The sequence below is a fragment of the Dromaius novaehollandiae genome, chromosome 10 (genome assembly GCF_036370855.1).
Source record: "Dromaius novaehollandiae isolate bDroNov1 chromosome 10, bDroNov1.hap1, whole genome shotgun sequence".
NCBI lineage: Eukaryota > Metazoa > Chordata > Aves > Casuariiformes > Dromaiidae > Dromaius > Dromaius novaehollandiae.
In genome coordinates, this window is record NC_088107.1 from 24,433,653 (window position 1) to 24,449,450 (window position 15,798).

Genomic DNA, 15,798 nt, shown 5'->3' on the forward strand with positions numbered 1-15,798 from the left:
AATTACAGTAGTACTGATGGTCCGTAATTGCCCAGGGGAAGGCATCTGGCTTTCTTCACAGTCAAGTATTTGGTCCATTTCAGCACAAACTTAAAAAGCATAACGGTGTGCTGATATCATGCTGTTATCAATCTGAGACACCTGCAGTTGTAAAATGTCATCCAAAAAGTATCTGAAAACTCACAACAAAAGTTTATTGTGCTTCAAAGAAGCTTCTGTCAACTAGAAAGACACCACTTCTCCTGGGGCATTTCCACATTTGCTGTCAGGCTCCTCTTTTCCTCTTCATGTGACACCTCGCTGAAGACTCTTCTACAAGAGCCCCCGTGGGGCTTCCTTTTTTTAGGTATGAAGTCTTTGCCGAGTGTGAGGATATCAAAGAGCAGCACTGCACACAGAAGCTGTTCTCCAAAGATCTTCCTAACACCAACATCATTCTCATACACCTGCAGCACGTGGCCATTTCATGAGATGATATTCAGCTGGACATGCCACGCAGAACATCAAAAAACTGAGTATTCCTCTAGTACCCCAATAAGCACACAAAGCTGAGATGGCAAAGATAGCCTAAACTGACTCTGTTAGCAAAGGACACCGGTCCAACACCCTTCTACCACTCGTTCCTGTCCCTGCAGCACTCCCCTCGTGCCAGCAACTCAGAGCACAGAGTGAGTGCAGCTGCACCAAACCTGGGCCAAAGAACTCATCAAGGTTAAACAAACCAACAAGTACAGAAAACGCGTTTGAGCCCAGATCAGTTCTCAGTCCAGCTCACCACACAGCCACACCAGTACTTGTGCCAACACAAGGAAGGGACAAGCAGAGCACCTTCCAAAAGCAACAGCAGCTTATACAAATGTGAAATTTTTGCAAAAACCATGGTTTTATCTACAAGGCAACACTCAACACAAGCCAAAGAACTGGCAGAACTCAGCTATCCTCCCTTGTAAAGCCAGCTGCAGCTCTTGTGCCAGAAGAATACAAAATAGCCCATGGCCACTCACCTCTTTACCTTTTACTTCACAGAGAAGAAATCAAGAGTACAATACCCTTTTCCAGCATTCAGTACACACAGACACCCACTGCAGAAAGAAACCAACATGCTCTACCAGTACATAACTACTACTTTTACAATCCAGCATACTCTACTACATCTACTCCAAGTGCCCCAGGTATCATCATAAGATACATTTTCATACAAGTTTTAGCTTTTGTATTGTAAAAAGTTGTAGCTTTTACCAAGAAATATTCAGAAATAGCTCAGGAGCTGCAAAAGACCAGTGCAGTCTCCAGATGCCTTTCTCAATGGGAGAAGGGTTGGAGGTTTGCAGTATGGCAAAGCAGGTTATGAGGGAAAAGGGACAAGGAGGAAGAAGTTAACATGAGAAACTGTGGCCTCTTTTTGGCCAAATGTTAATTTAAAAAAAAAAGTTCTTTCAGCTACTTTTGCTTCTTGGTGACCGCAATTTTGCAAACCTGAACGAATGAAAACTAAGTCTCACTGCAGCCACCTGACCTGACTTTGATGTTAGCCTTACTTTGAGCCTGGGGGCTGAACGAGAGGCCACCCAGGGGTCCCTCCCAACCCAAAACATTTCACAATTCTCCCCAGCTCCAGCAGAGAGGTCCACTTGAGTACTAGCATCATTTGTTTCTCTTCAAAGTCTTGCTTGAATTCAACTGCCTGCTCCTGAAGAAGGGTTAAGGACTGGGCAGAAATGAGTGACATCCTACACAACCAGCCAGGTTTTCTCTGATGAATGTTTCTCTCTGCAGTCACCCCTCTCCTCCTGTCCTCATGCTTTGCTAGTACACTGCATGCTAGCTGGCTGGCTATTCCTTCTGGTTCAGGGTTTTTTGGCTGGGCTGGTTACTCTGATCAGTTCTTCAGGCATCAAGCAAGCATGCAAAGGGATGGATTCAGCCTGCTCTGCTTTCCTCCCCATCACACAGCATTTGTCCAACTACAAACAGGGTAAATGAAGCAGGGTAGCTCCCTTGAAGGCCACTCAGGGAGACAACACCAGTCAGAGAGACAACATCAAGATGTCCTGCTGGGTTCTCTACAGGATGGTTATCCAGCTAGGTAAGGTTGTTCCCAAATAGTCAACCTAGTTTTGTGAACTCTGGAGTTAAAAACAGTCTTTCCTTCCAATGCAGTGCCCAGTACAATAACTACTTCCCTTTCCCATGCAGCCCTCTCCTCTTTCCCAATCCTGCACAAAAACATCAGGATTTTATTTTAAATTTATCACATCAATACTCTTCACAACTGTGTGGGCAGATCACAGCCTGGTTAGCTCATTCACTAGCGTGCATTTTCCATGCAAGAGTGTCATCGCATCCCTTTCACGCACTATCCTGTCATTCATGACTGTGGGGAACACAGTCATGAATGGTTTTTCAAGAGAAGATGGTGGTAGCAGAGTTGTGCAGTTTCTTTTAAGCACATCTCATCTGATTAGATGCCTACATTTGCCTCCCCCACTGGAAGACACAGCTAAATCAAAAAACAGCTGGAGTGATCACTCCTGCTCAGGAAAATCTCATAACCGGAATAACGGAGAAACGGTGCCCAGACAACCTGCCAACCTGGAGAGGCACAGTGGGGCTCTTCCGCGCCACGTGTGGGGCCATCAGCATCTGCAGCTACGTTCAACTGCGAGCACTGAAATTCTGCCTTTGTGTATTTAAGGATGAAACTAAGCTCTTCAATGTCTCAAAACTGAATGGTGATTACGGCTTCCAGGCAGCACTACGATGCAAATTAGAACAAAAAGACCCTAATTACAGCCCTTGCATTAAAGGGAATGCCATTCTTCTCAAGTTTCTATACTCCACCATACAAAGCACAAGGATGACAGATTACTCAGCAAACTAGACAGATTCATGATGTTGTGTAGAAGTACGTAAGTCAAGTATTACTAAAGACTAAGAAAAAGCCATGAGAGGAACATATTAAAGAAACGCTGAATACCAGCAAGAAAATAAAAAGTAGCAACTATTCAAACCACTAATGCAGTAAGTAGGAGGGATTTATAGATTAAGGAGAATAGGGAAGGAAAATTTTCTTGAGAATTATGGCCATGCAAACAACATAATAGCCAGCAAATCAAATTACTAAATGAGCAGATTATTCTGTACGTTATCTATCAGGCCACGATGCAGAAGTGACCTCATTAACATTGTTCCACTCCAAACAAATCACTGTTGTGCTTACACAGTGCACTTTGAAACAAGGGCCCAGGCAAACCTGGCAAAAGAGAACAATCCCTGTTTTGTCATAAAAGGCTGTGTGTACACAAAACACCTTAAACCTCAGCTGTTCTTCTATGAATAGAAGGATAAAATAGAAACACTTCTGTGTTTCAGGGCAGGTGAAACAGCTTAGTCCCCTCCAGGACTCCCAGAGACAACTGGTGTACACCAGCACAGCAGCTGTACTCACAGCAATGCCTTCACCTACACCTTGCCCTAAAAGGGGGAATCCTCAGATGCCACAGGAATACTTGATGCATTTCAACCAGATCTGGAACTGCCGAACTCAGCTACAGTTACTGCAAAATAGTATACAGTGACAACACCCAGAATCACTGAACAAAATGGGGTATTTTAAGCATTCGTTCATCTGAAAAGAAAGACGGCAGCTCTACATCTTGGGAAAGACACCGTTCCTGGTTCTGGCCCCGAATGGCAGCGGTGAGAAGCAAGAGAGCAAAGCTGAGTGCTGGAGCATCTACTGGGATGCCAGAACCTACACGCATTGGAACAAATGTACTTTCAGAGAGCACGGAGGGAATACGTGTTCAGACATCTAAAAATGACCCGAAAAGGTGCAGAACTGGGTTCATGCCATTCCATCTTGCTTTGAGGGGTAAAATGCCCAATAGCTTTTTTTAATTTTTGGGAGGGGGGAGAATCAATCTGCTTGTTCTGGGACATTCAAGTCCTGTCTAGCCTGGAAGATAATGAGATGGTAACATGCCAGGAGCCAAAAATGGTAAAGCAGGGGCATTTTTAGAATCAGATGAGCAACTTTCATTAACACCCATTTAACTACAACAGAAAACACTGCCTTGGGCGAAGACAGGCACAGTTAAGATCCAATATCCCTTTCCTCCTTTCTTTAGGATTCAAAGACGCAGAAAGATCAACATCGCTGAAACACAGGTTTGAAACCGTTTTTTCATTTTCCTCTCCTTTTAGGCTCCTTTCTGGCAGCCCTGATACACCTTAAGAAAGCCAAAAATAAATGCACAAAGCCGAGTCCTTCTGGTTTTGAGGGTTTGGGTCCCCCCCCCCCCCCCCCCCAGTGCTTTGAAAGCCCACTTAACAGAAGTAACTGATGCGTGTGGTTTCTTTATTTGCAAAGCCACATGAAGCCGACAAAAGCAGAAACCTGCCCAGTTTATTTCAAGAAGAAAGAAACAAGTTACAAACCAAGTATGCACAACAAACCGAGAAAGAAAGCAGCACGCAAAACCCTGAACTACCCAACCCTTCCCTAACAGAAAGATTGAGAATTAAAGTCTTGATGAAGAACTTGTATTGGCTTATCACAAATTTAATCCAGTTTAGTCAAATTGAATTCACACACTCAGAAGTAGCTTATTTTAGGTCAAAGACCACCTACTCCACTGTCTCTTCCAAAAACTGTTTTGTACAAGCAGGACGAGAAATCTAGCACGGTGATCTCCCAAGTGCAAGTAAATGAACCTGAAATAAGATTTTTTTTTTTATACAGGAGACCGCAAAGTCACTACTCAAATCTCATATTTCATTCAGACTGCTCTACACAATTCATCAAAAAAAGGTATCATGTCACTCCAGCTTGCAAGCAGAAACCAACTCAGTTGGGTTTCACTTTTCTAGTCTCTCATACAGCAACTGCCTCATCTCCCTTTGCTACGCTGTCTCAGGGCGAGCTGGAACAAATTTACCTCGCATTCTCCTGTTGCAAAGGATTACCAAGATTTCAAGCGTACATTCCAGGAAGACTGGTATTTTTCTCTTACGTCTTGATCCTGGTAAGACAGGAAGCTTTCTTCCCTGAACACAGGCCCCGTGGGACAGGACCGCAGCTCGGCGTCACGCTCGGAGGCCTGGAGGAAGCCCTTCGCAGAAGCTAGAGCCTGCTGGAAACAGCAGCAGCACCGGAAACGTGGCAGCAACGACAACTGCATTACTTGGAAAAGAGGGCTCTGATCGGATTTGAAGTCCGATGGGATTCAGTTCCCTTCTAGGTGCCTTTGGATCAATCAAATGCCGCTTTAGGGCCCTGACTTGCATGCACTGAAGCAAACAGCTGTGGAGGCAAAAGCCTGCCCTCCCCAAACATGACTGACGTGCTTTCCTGCTGCAAGTAGTGCAGAGAGACAGAGAGGAGGGACAGATACGCCCGCACCTCCACTGTGCGATTCACAGCCCTTTGTATTGCTACAACCTCACGCTACAGCAGGAAAGGATTTCCCCCCCCCGAGCTGTACAAATATTTGGTTCCCTTCTGAACAGCAGTCGAACTGTGTCACTGTCAGATAGGCGCTTGGATTTCTCCGAGCGTTTGGCCAGCGGCCAGCAGGCAGTTCAGACGAGAAAAGGTGGTGGCTGGCGGCCCTGCGGCGCTGGGCCGGTCTGGTTCTCCGGAGGCCGCGAGGCTCCGATTACACATGTTCCAACAACCAGCGCCGCTCGCGCTTCATCATTACAGCAGTGTGAAATTACCATCTTCCCCATGTCCACTGCTCACGAGAAGGCAGAGAGCATTAGAGGGGTGGGTTACATTTCCTGCCAATTTTCCCCTCCGTTGAATCTAGCATCAGTTCCGAGAGAGAGAGAAGAATTACAATATTGTCCTTTAGATAATTCGATTGATATGGATATCATAAGACTCCATGACAGTCGGCTTGCTCAATGTCTGGAGTAATTACCCTGCTTTTTTTTTTCCCCCCTCCTGTTGCTTCTGTACGGTCTGGGCTCCAAAGTATTTCCTTGCTGTAGGAGTGTCTCACACAGCATTAGAGGACGTGGCTTAGACAGGGATGTTCAAGGACAACAGCTCTTGCTCCTGCTGACATAAGACTACAGGAACTAACAGATTAGCTGGGCTGACGCCAGCGGGGCTACGCCATGCTCTTGCTTCCCCACTTCATCATCCTCTGCATGGGTGTTTCCCACAAAAACTTCTTGCTCCTGCTATTCAGTCTGATTTCTGACAGTCTGAGCTGCGCTTTAAGTAGCAGCCCAACCACTAGCATGGCTCCTAGCTGACAAATTTGAGATCCTGGTTAAAGACAGGGTGACCATCTTGACAACAGCAGTGCTGTCTATGCTTAAAGCTTTGGGCAAGCAAGCTGCCAAAACTCCCACCTCCCTGTCTGAAAAGGGACAAGTCGTTTACTATTTCCAGTAGCCAGCGTTACCAGCACATTACCCATGTTTGATCTACAATAACACGTGGGTACGTCCTTTTAGCAAGCACAGAACCCAGTAAGAGAGAGCTTAACATCTAACCAGGTCAAAACCTAGCAAGCCCAGAGCTCCCCAGAAGGATGGGCAAAACTAACTTTTGCATCCCCAGGCAGAGAGCTCAGACCTTGGTCTCTGTCAGCACACGCCAATGTAGGGCAAATAGAAGATGGAGAGCCCTAAGGCCATCACCAATACTCTCCTTCAGGGGCAGCAGCACCTCACCTGGCTGCCTAGGGCAGTGGCACAGGCAAAATACGCAGTAGGACTGTGGCAATTTTGATGTCCCAAATGTTTGATACCCTAGGCTGAAAGCTGCTTTGCATGTGCTTACATCCAGCCTTTCCAAACTATTCAGCTACTCTTCCTCAGGTTTACTACAGGCAATATCTGAAGACCAAGTGAACTTTGAGCAAATCTGGTTCCGTTCTTGAGCTCCAATACATCTTTGAACCCACCCACCTCAGAAAACGCCAAGTTAATTTTCCTGAGCAACGTCCAGCCTCCAAGCAGAGGCCACACAAGTCTCAGTCCATGGAACAGAAAGCAGCAACTGAGCCGAGAAATTTCAGCATGCTTTTAATGGTGCATTTCAGTGCGACGGGTGTTTCTGCTTTCACCAGAATGTGACATTCCAGTTCAATGAAAAACACACAGCGAGCCCCAGAAAGCAGCAGCTCCGCAGCAAACAATGCCATTAACTAGTTACACAACAGAGCTAGGAAAACAAAGCGGCCGCTTCCTCACACCCTCCCCACCTTCTTCCAGCCTCCTGACTTGGCAGTCGGGAGGCCCAGGTCCGCTCCTCACCCTCGGCCTCCCAGTGGCATCTGCTCGCTTTGTTCTCTTGCCGCCGTGCCAACCTTGGTTTTTATTCTTCGCGAACCGAACAAACGCAGACCCCGCTGAAGTTTCATGCAAAGTTGGGCTAGCTGGAACCAAGGCATTTACATAATAAAATCTTAACAGCTGTTCTGCCAGGCTCGATCTGGCATCCCGCCCAGCGGAAATGAACGCCTCCTAAAGAGGCAAACCCAGGGGATTTAAAGGCAGATGTAAATTATCACAGCCAAATCGAGCCACAGGGGGTGTTAACATGTTTCACACACTTGGAGTCGAGCACAGATTTGCTTAGGAAAGCCATCAGCACCAGACAGGAGGCCCCAAGACACAAAACCTGAGCTTCCTTTGGGTCTCCAATTAACTCTTTCTTACCAAAACAAACTCCACTTCACCTGAAGAACCCCACCTGGTTCGAGGCAGTAGCGGCTATTTGCACTTTAAACAGGAGTACTTCAGTCTACTGTACATTTTTATACTTGCTGTTAACTAATGACATGCAAAAGAAAAGTAATCCTAGTGCCAAAGAATTAGGCTGCCATTCTTCTTTTCATCTGATAGTCCATATAAAATATGAGAAAAAACCCTCACCTTTGTGTTTGCTGCAATCCAATTAGAAGTTTCACTGTCATCATCACACTTCTTAATCCATTTCTTTAACCACTGTTAGAAAAAATGAAGAAAAGAGTTAAACAGAGGAACTTTCGGGGTTTCCAAGATAGTTGCTTACATTAAGGTAACGCTAAGAAACCCACGGTCACATGCGAGCTGAATGCTGCCACAGTGAGGTGGGATGATCTCTAACTTCACAAAGCTTCCTATGGTGAATAAAAACCTGTTGCCCAACTCTCTAGACATATGCCAGCAGAGAATACAGGATCAGAGGTCTACGCAATCACCACTATTCTCAAATCCCATCTTCTGGGGATTATTTTTCAGTGAATCTGAGGGGGGGGATGTTGGGGAGCAGTCCAAGTTAATTTAGTTACAGATATTTCCTGCAGCACCATCCTGATCCAGCTAGCAGGACCACTCAGCACAAACACTTCAGCAATAACAGTGATCTGTGAAAACTGCAGTCAGACCCTCTGTGCTAGCTAGCTTTTACATCAAGCCATATCATAAATTTTTCCTTAGGCTTACAGAGTCTCAAACGTTGTGCGTAAGTTGCATGAAGACTATTTTCACCTCCAAAGAATTAAGACATCAACTACATTCACTTTTTAAAAGGTGAAACTGTTAACTCAAAATGTGAAGAGGAAGAGAAAAAAAAGCAGCGCTCTAAGGAAAAGCCAAACAGGAAAGAATTGACTAAACTGTTTCATAAGACTTCCCCAAAGTCCTAACCATGGCAGAGAGAAGGGAGGTTGGGGGAAATGCACCAATAAGAAAAATTTCCATGAATTGAAATCTTAGGAGAACCAAGTCCATTTATATTGCGCATTCTCAGACTTCAGCCATTTGAGATGCACTAAGGCTATTTGAAAATGCCCACTCAGGCCCACACTTTCCACCTTATGCTTTTTTTTTTCCCTAGAGGGAACATGGCAACATCAAATGGATGCAAGCTGCAAAAGCAAAATACTGCTTGCACCTGTTAGACAATAAATTAACCACATCTGTTACGGAAACACTAACAAAACCATGCTAAACCTTTGCTGAGGTTTCCCTTCCCCTCCCCCAGGAAGTTTTTTTGTGTTCGTCACTAGGAATACAGACTGCTCTGTCCTCAAGGCATGAAACACGTCTAAGTTCTCCGCAGGGCCTAGCACGCAGGATGCCAGGTTTGACCGGAGCTTCTGACACTTCCATGAAAAAGAACAGCCCAGCTCCAGAAATCACTGCACAGCAGCAGCTCCCAGAACCAGGCCCAAATTCATTACTTCTGCACTGCAGATCACAAGCCTGCTGAAGCACCAAACACCTACAGAAACACTACGATTATAGGAACACTCGTTGTGAAGTGAAGCATTCATGTCTGAAGCCACCTGATTCTTCTTCAGAGGGTCACAGCTGTAACAGCCTCCTCCTCCAGACATTTCCCCACACAGCTGCGGTGCTGTGCCTTCACAAAGGCAGATTTTGGGGTCAACCACTGAAGGCATCCAGTACGATTTGGCTGCTTCCTCTATTCCTCTATGGCTCCTTACGCTATGATCTAAATAGGTGAACCGCTATCCCTCTTGATGTGAACAGCTACAATTGCTAGGTATCTTGCACATAGCTTGACTTTACACTTTGAAAAGTCATGTATTTAGATAAGAACTCAGACATGCTCACCTTGCACTTAACAGGATCATGCCAATTTTCACCGCAATTAAAGCTGTAAGTGAAAGAAAGGAGAAATTAGTGAGTAAGGTAGATGGCTATACTTTAACTAAGTTAACAACGTGGAAGTTTCCTTCTGGGTTGTTCTACTGAAAGAGCGCGGCCAGTCCTAAGTAGATACCTAAAAACACTTTGATTCTCTACAGTGCCTTCGAGAATTCAAGAAGTGCATCAAGAGCCTCACCTAATCTGAAACCATCAGTTCAGCTATGGCCCCTCTGTCAGCAAAAGCCAGGCCTGCCTCTATGTCAGATGAGGCCCTGAGGCACAGAGAAGGCAACAGCTACACAGTGATGGCCTTCACAACCAGCTGCTCCTAATTCCAGCTTACCATTTTCAAGTGAAATGCCAGTATTTGTGAATACATTTTCCAAGTGTAGATATTATTTCACACATCATTGACAAAACACTCAAGAAAATGCAGTAACTAAGGACACTGTGATGCACAGGTACTGTTTGTTGAAAATGAGTTCAAACATTTCTTTAAGAGAATTTATCAGCTGACAAAAGTAATCCCAGGAGTTTTCTGCCCATTTGTAATTGGTTTCATCGGAGGTGATAATGCACGCGAAATGCTCATTTTACACATTCAGGGAGACAGAGGAGAATGAGTCCAGCTGAAGGACCCAACAGATTTGTTACCTTCTTGTAAAGGCCACCCCATCCCCATGCTTCCCCCACCATCTAAAGCAACACCCCAATATAAACTTATAAAATGCACGCTCACACACATTCAAAGCGTTAAGCGAAAAGCAATACCAAATTCTTTTACTTGATTGTTCTTACCAAAACTGACGTCCACATTTGCAGCGAACGGGCTTAGCATCAGGATATTGGACTTTAACAACGTGGTGGCAGTCTGGGGCAGGACACCATTTTAACAGTCGATTACACTAGGAAATAAAGCAAGAGAAACCCTAATAGCAAAAAGATGCTGCACAAGGAGTTTGCCCTTCACTCTTTTTCATCCTTTTAACCATGATCTTCAATTAAACTTCTTCCTGTCTTACCAGTCCACTGTACAAGAAGTGCTGTCTCCTTATTCTAAGCATTTACTTTCTTACTGCTTCAGGAAAACAGGAATAACATAGTCAACTCTTCAATGTCAAGTGGTCTCCTCTAGGAATAAGGAGGAGGAGGAGCATGAAGACTTCCGATGACCTTGTAGCTCACCCAGAGAATATATTTGAGTAAGATGAAGCTACCAAGCTTTCCATTCAAAAAGTATCTGTTAAAGTCCTATGCAACTAGCTATCTCTGTTCCACTGCAGCCACAGCCTTTCTGAAACAACACTCACAAATATGCACAGTAACTAGCTTTCAAAAGCAATTTTCTTATACACCTTGAAGATGCTTTGAAGTGTTTATCTCCAGTGTTTCACCTCAAACCTTTTTTTGTGAAGGTTTAATTCCAGTAACAACCTACATACTAGGCTCTACAGCGAATCTAAACACATGCAATAGGAAACAGGGACAGTGGACAACCCTCCAAAGCACCTTCTAAGTTTATTTATTTTGAAGTGCTGAAGCTATTGGTATTTTGCTAAAACCAATTTTACAGCTTTGCTTCAAAAGGCAAATGTTTAAGGCATATTCTTGTTTATAATGTTTCCCAGTTTGAGCCTGAAGCATCCCAGAGAACACTCATGCAAGGACTGTAAGTATTAAGTGTTTCTCAGAACTGACACACTGAGCACCTCCTGCACTCTCATCTACACTGCTTCCCATATCACTAAGTAATCGCACCCTCTCTTTTGCTTCCAATAACATAATAGGTCTCCAGGTGTTCTGCAGATTTTTTTTTAAAAATGTTTCCCTACAGCTACACAAATAACTAAACGGGCTATAAAACATCCCCTGCAAAGCCTCTAACTCGTAGTTACATTTGATTATAAACTATGCAAGAGATAATTTGCTCTAAAGTTATAAACAAGCCTCACTTCTCTGCTTTGGTGCACATGCAAGAAAAACCCTGGAAGCTATTAAATATTTCAAATACAAACTCACCTCTACAAAACTATTGGTTATTAAATGCTGGTACTTTAATTTAACCTTCGAATCTGTGATCAGACGCCTGTGGAAGGGAAGAATACGGAAACGTTATTGTAGTAGAAAATCCACTTTTTCCACAAACAGCCAAGAAGTTAGGACAAACAAATGATTTTGATATTTTCCTTCTATGCCTGTAGGTACTTTTTTTGTACTTACCTGTTTTCTATTTATTATACTTCTGTTACACCTGTAATATTGCATTTAATTTCCAACACTAATTTCAGATGCATTAAAAATAAATCATTCAATTCAAGAAAACTGAACCTGTTGCTTTTGGGGGGGGGGGGGTTGTTTGTTTTAAACACTTTCTTGAAGAGTCCAAGAAACAGAGGAAACAGTTTCATTAGTTCATTCACTTTAAATATGTGCATTTGGCAAACCTCTTTTAAAAGCTTCAGAACAACTGTTGTGGTGTTAATAGCTCTGGTAGACCTAGTGCTATCTGGATTTCAACAGAATGCTACAGCTTATCAGCTTGGAAATTAATGTTGATTTTCTCTCTTATAGTTAGCATAAAAAACCAAAGTTGATTTAAATTCAACATCATGCAGGGTGTACACAACACTGACTTTAATTTTAAATTAAGTCATTCCATGCAGTAACAAACTTGCTCAGAAGTGAGAGAGAAGGAGAAAACTAGACAGATGGGAAGCCTTTAAAAGCAGGGCAAACACTATTCTCCTGCACACACCGATCCGGTTGGCATTTGCAGACTGTTAATGCTAGATGCACTCTAAATGATTTAATTATGTACTGCTGAACACTATTACACATCTTTTAGTTTTGATCAAAATGTCCTCTGCATACATATATATACACACTTTATGTATGTATATACATACACACACATTTATATAAAGTGTGCGTGTGTATAAGTGTATATATATAAACTCACAATATAAAGCTGGACTAGTATGCATTTTGCAGTACTTTTGTTTTAAATAAGACCATGCAATATGGCTTTACACAGGCCATATCACATATAAATATTGAAATTAATACACTATCCATTTCAAGGTGCAGCCAGCATTGAATCTGCTCTTGCATGTTATTATGCCAACATTCATTAAAGAACAGTGCATGTGACTACGCAGTGCTACAGAAATCCTAGCCTTCAGCAGTGTGGGGAGCTTCAACAAATGACATGCTGGTTATTACATAAACATAGCACATGACAACCAAATTCCCAGTGCTAAAATAAAATGAATATACTCTCAAAGCATCTTATTATGGCCCACATCCATGGCAAGCCTGCAATTTCAGAATGAAACTGTTATCAAAGAATGCAAAAAATATATATTTAAACTTGTAATATGGATTATAAACCTCACTTTCTTACTCCACGCCTAGCTTCTAGCCATAATAAACATCACATATAGAATTTCCAGTATTATACATATATTGGAGACTAGAATTTAAATGGAGTAATGCCTTATCTTACCAGAGCACACCTAGCGCACTGTCCACTGTTTTTGCCGACCAAACTCTCCGAACGGTCCACGTGAGCAGCCTCACCTGCTCTGGGCTACTAGGCTCAACAGCACTTCCCCAGCGCCATTCAGGGGAAGATCTTTAAGAGCCTTGCTAGGAGTATTATCGCCTTTGACGATCACCAAAACGGAACCGGACAAACCAAGAGCCGCGCTCCGTTCCCAGTGCCTGCAGACCACCTCGCGGCTTCGCTCTTGTAGGAGCCAAGGCATAAAAGGAGAACTGACCACACCAAAGCGGCCAGGCTGGAAAAGCAAACTGCTTGCAGAAGCCACTATCCCCTGATCTCTTCGGGCAACTAAGTTCAGGAACAAGTACTACGCACCGACACGTTTTCAGAACCACCTCAAAACTTCATTCAAAGATGGAAGATGCTTTTTCAGATGGCAAATTTTACACTTTTGTTCCACTTTGATAACGCAAACTCCTCAAAGGCATAAATTGGTGAACTCAGCAAAAGGCACATTATACAAAGGTTCAAACACCCTCCCATAGCAATTACTACTTCTTACTTCTTTCTCATAGTAAGGTCACGACCTTACAGTACTCTGAAGTTTAAGTGCCACAGCAGCAGCGTTATTTGCAACTATACAAAGAACGACTGAAAATAAGGCAGCACTCATCTGCCTTCTCCTAAGTGACCCCCAAAGTTGTCCATTCCCACCGAGTGGGTTGATTCTTCCAGGCTACCGCGAGGCTGCTGCCACCTGACAGTGGCGGCTCTTAAGACACCCCTAATAGAGGCAGCCTGCCTTGCTTATTAATGAAATCAACAACTTTGCATGTAGGTTAAAGCAATTACCATCAGCATTAGCAAGGGTGAACAAGGGATAGAAGCAGATTACCTTCAGCCGGTCTGAAGGTCTTGAAAGATCTGAGGAAGACCCTCTCTTTCACCCTCCTGCTTCAGCTCAACAGTAACAAGTGGCGTAGGAAAACTGACAATAAGCTACCTAAATACTAACAAATCCAGGAAAGCCATCTTAATTGCCGAGTTTGGACTTGTATGGAAATAATGCAACTTGGAGACGCTTGCCCTCAATAAGGCAGTGTATCAAAGAGGGAGCAAGTTACAAGCTTGGATAATCTACTCGATTTTCTGATGGATAAAGAAACTAATGTCTCTACACTACACGTTAAGCTTAGGTACTGCATAGCTCGGAAAACCAGAGCTGGAGACTTTGTGAAAAGGAAAGGAGCTGAAAAGAGAAAGTTAAGCACATGGGAGGGGGGAACTTCCCAGGTGGATTACTTGCATTTTTATTCATGCCAACTCATAAGACTGCTGCAGATCATCTTTGCCATTCAAGTAAAGCGTTGGGGGTTTTAAAGAAAATACCCCTCTCCTTCCACAGATGTCATTTTACCACCACAAGCCCCAGCTAGGCTTGCCATCTCTAGCTGCAGGAGAAGCTCACAGCACCTAACCAGATGTGAAGACTGCACTGGTTCACCCCGGAGCTCTCCGCTCTGTAAACCGCAAGGCAAAAGGCAGGGGCGGTCAGACGTACCACCTCGTATCAAGCGGCAGCAACGCACGCCAGTACTGCTCCTCTCTTCCTCCATCCTTCCCCTGTTACCACCACTGCCTCCACTGATTTCAAAACCTTCAACTAACCTACTTTACGGGCATTAGCTGAGGAGATACAAGAGAACAGCTTATTCGGAAATTGATGTAATCAAGAATGTAACTTTATGGATTGTGAAGAAATTTACAGCGTGAAGTGTACGTCTGATAAGTAAAGTCAAGTTCTCAATTGGTTCTGGCTGGTCTTGGGTACTCAGAAAAATCCCTGCTGAGCATGTGTGACACCACAAGCTAAGTTCAGACTCCAGCAAACAAATATTTCAAATAAGTCACTCGAGATACTGTGCCAAATTAAGAATCTCTTAAAACAGTTTCCACCCACTGAACTCTACAAACCACCCCTCAACAGGGCATGAATGCACTTAAGCAACTTCCACTTCTATTCAGCCTACACTCTCTTTATGACTAACGTACAGCCACTAACGCAGAGCGATACGGGAAGCCACTACTCTGCAAGCAAATGATACAAAACCAGCAAAGTAATATCAATGAATGAGTCAGACTTCAGGAAGGAAGAGTAAGGTAACAGGGAATGAGCTTCTATTTAGATGCTTTTTAGCATGAAGAATTAAAATGGACTTAATCAAGGTTTAGGATTATGAGGGATATTACTCATGCAAGAGCATCACCCAATACAAAAGAGAAGGCGGCTCACAGAATTCACTGCTCCGTCATGTAGGAGCAGTCAACCCACAGCTGGGCAACTTAAGCAAAGTGACACAGGCTTACATACCAGCTTAATCAAATCTTATGTTTGAGGGTCAACTGTTCCCTATCAGAGGGCATAAAACATCTCCTATGACTGTATACAGGACTTACTTCCTCTGACTCACTTACTAACTATAGGTCTGGGACTTGGTGAACCAGTGGGTTGACCTAGGTAGGAAGTCCTAAATTCCTAAGTATATCTAATGAAACAAAACGCACAAAGCAATTAAACACGGTTTTGAAAGACTGCCTGGTGTTTATTCTATTGTCATGCTGACCATATCAGCCAAGGAGCCTTTCCTGCAAGCACTATGGCATGGGTTCTC

The 15,798-nt window shown here is 43.8% G+C and overlaps 1 protein-coding gene across 1 annotated transcript in view; it reads right to left on the minus strand.

Moving 5' to 3' along the window:
• Positions 1-15,798, minus strand: part of ARIH1 (ariadne RBR E3 ubiquitin protein ligase 1) — a 67,184-nt gene that overhangs the window by 9,273 nt on the left and 42,113 nt on the right. The window contains exons 6-9 of the mRNA XM_064517641.1: positions 11,641-11,707; positions 10,420-10,526; positions 9,586-9,628; positions 7,897-7,968 (exon numbers count right to left, since the gene is read on the minus strand). Coding sequence (XP_064373711.1) covers positions 7,897-7,968; positions 9,586-9,628; positions 10,420-10,526; positions 11,641-11,707 — 289 coding nt within the window. The remainder of the gene's footprint in view (positions 1-7,896; positions 7,969-9,585; positions 9,629-10,419; positions 10,527-11,640; positions 11,708-15,798) is intronic.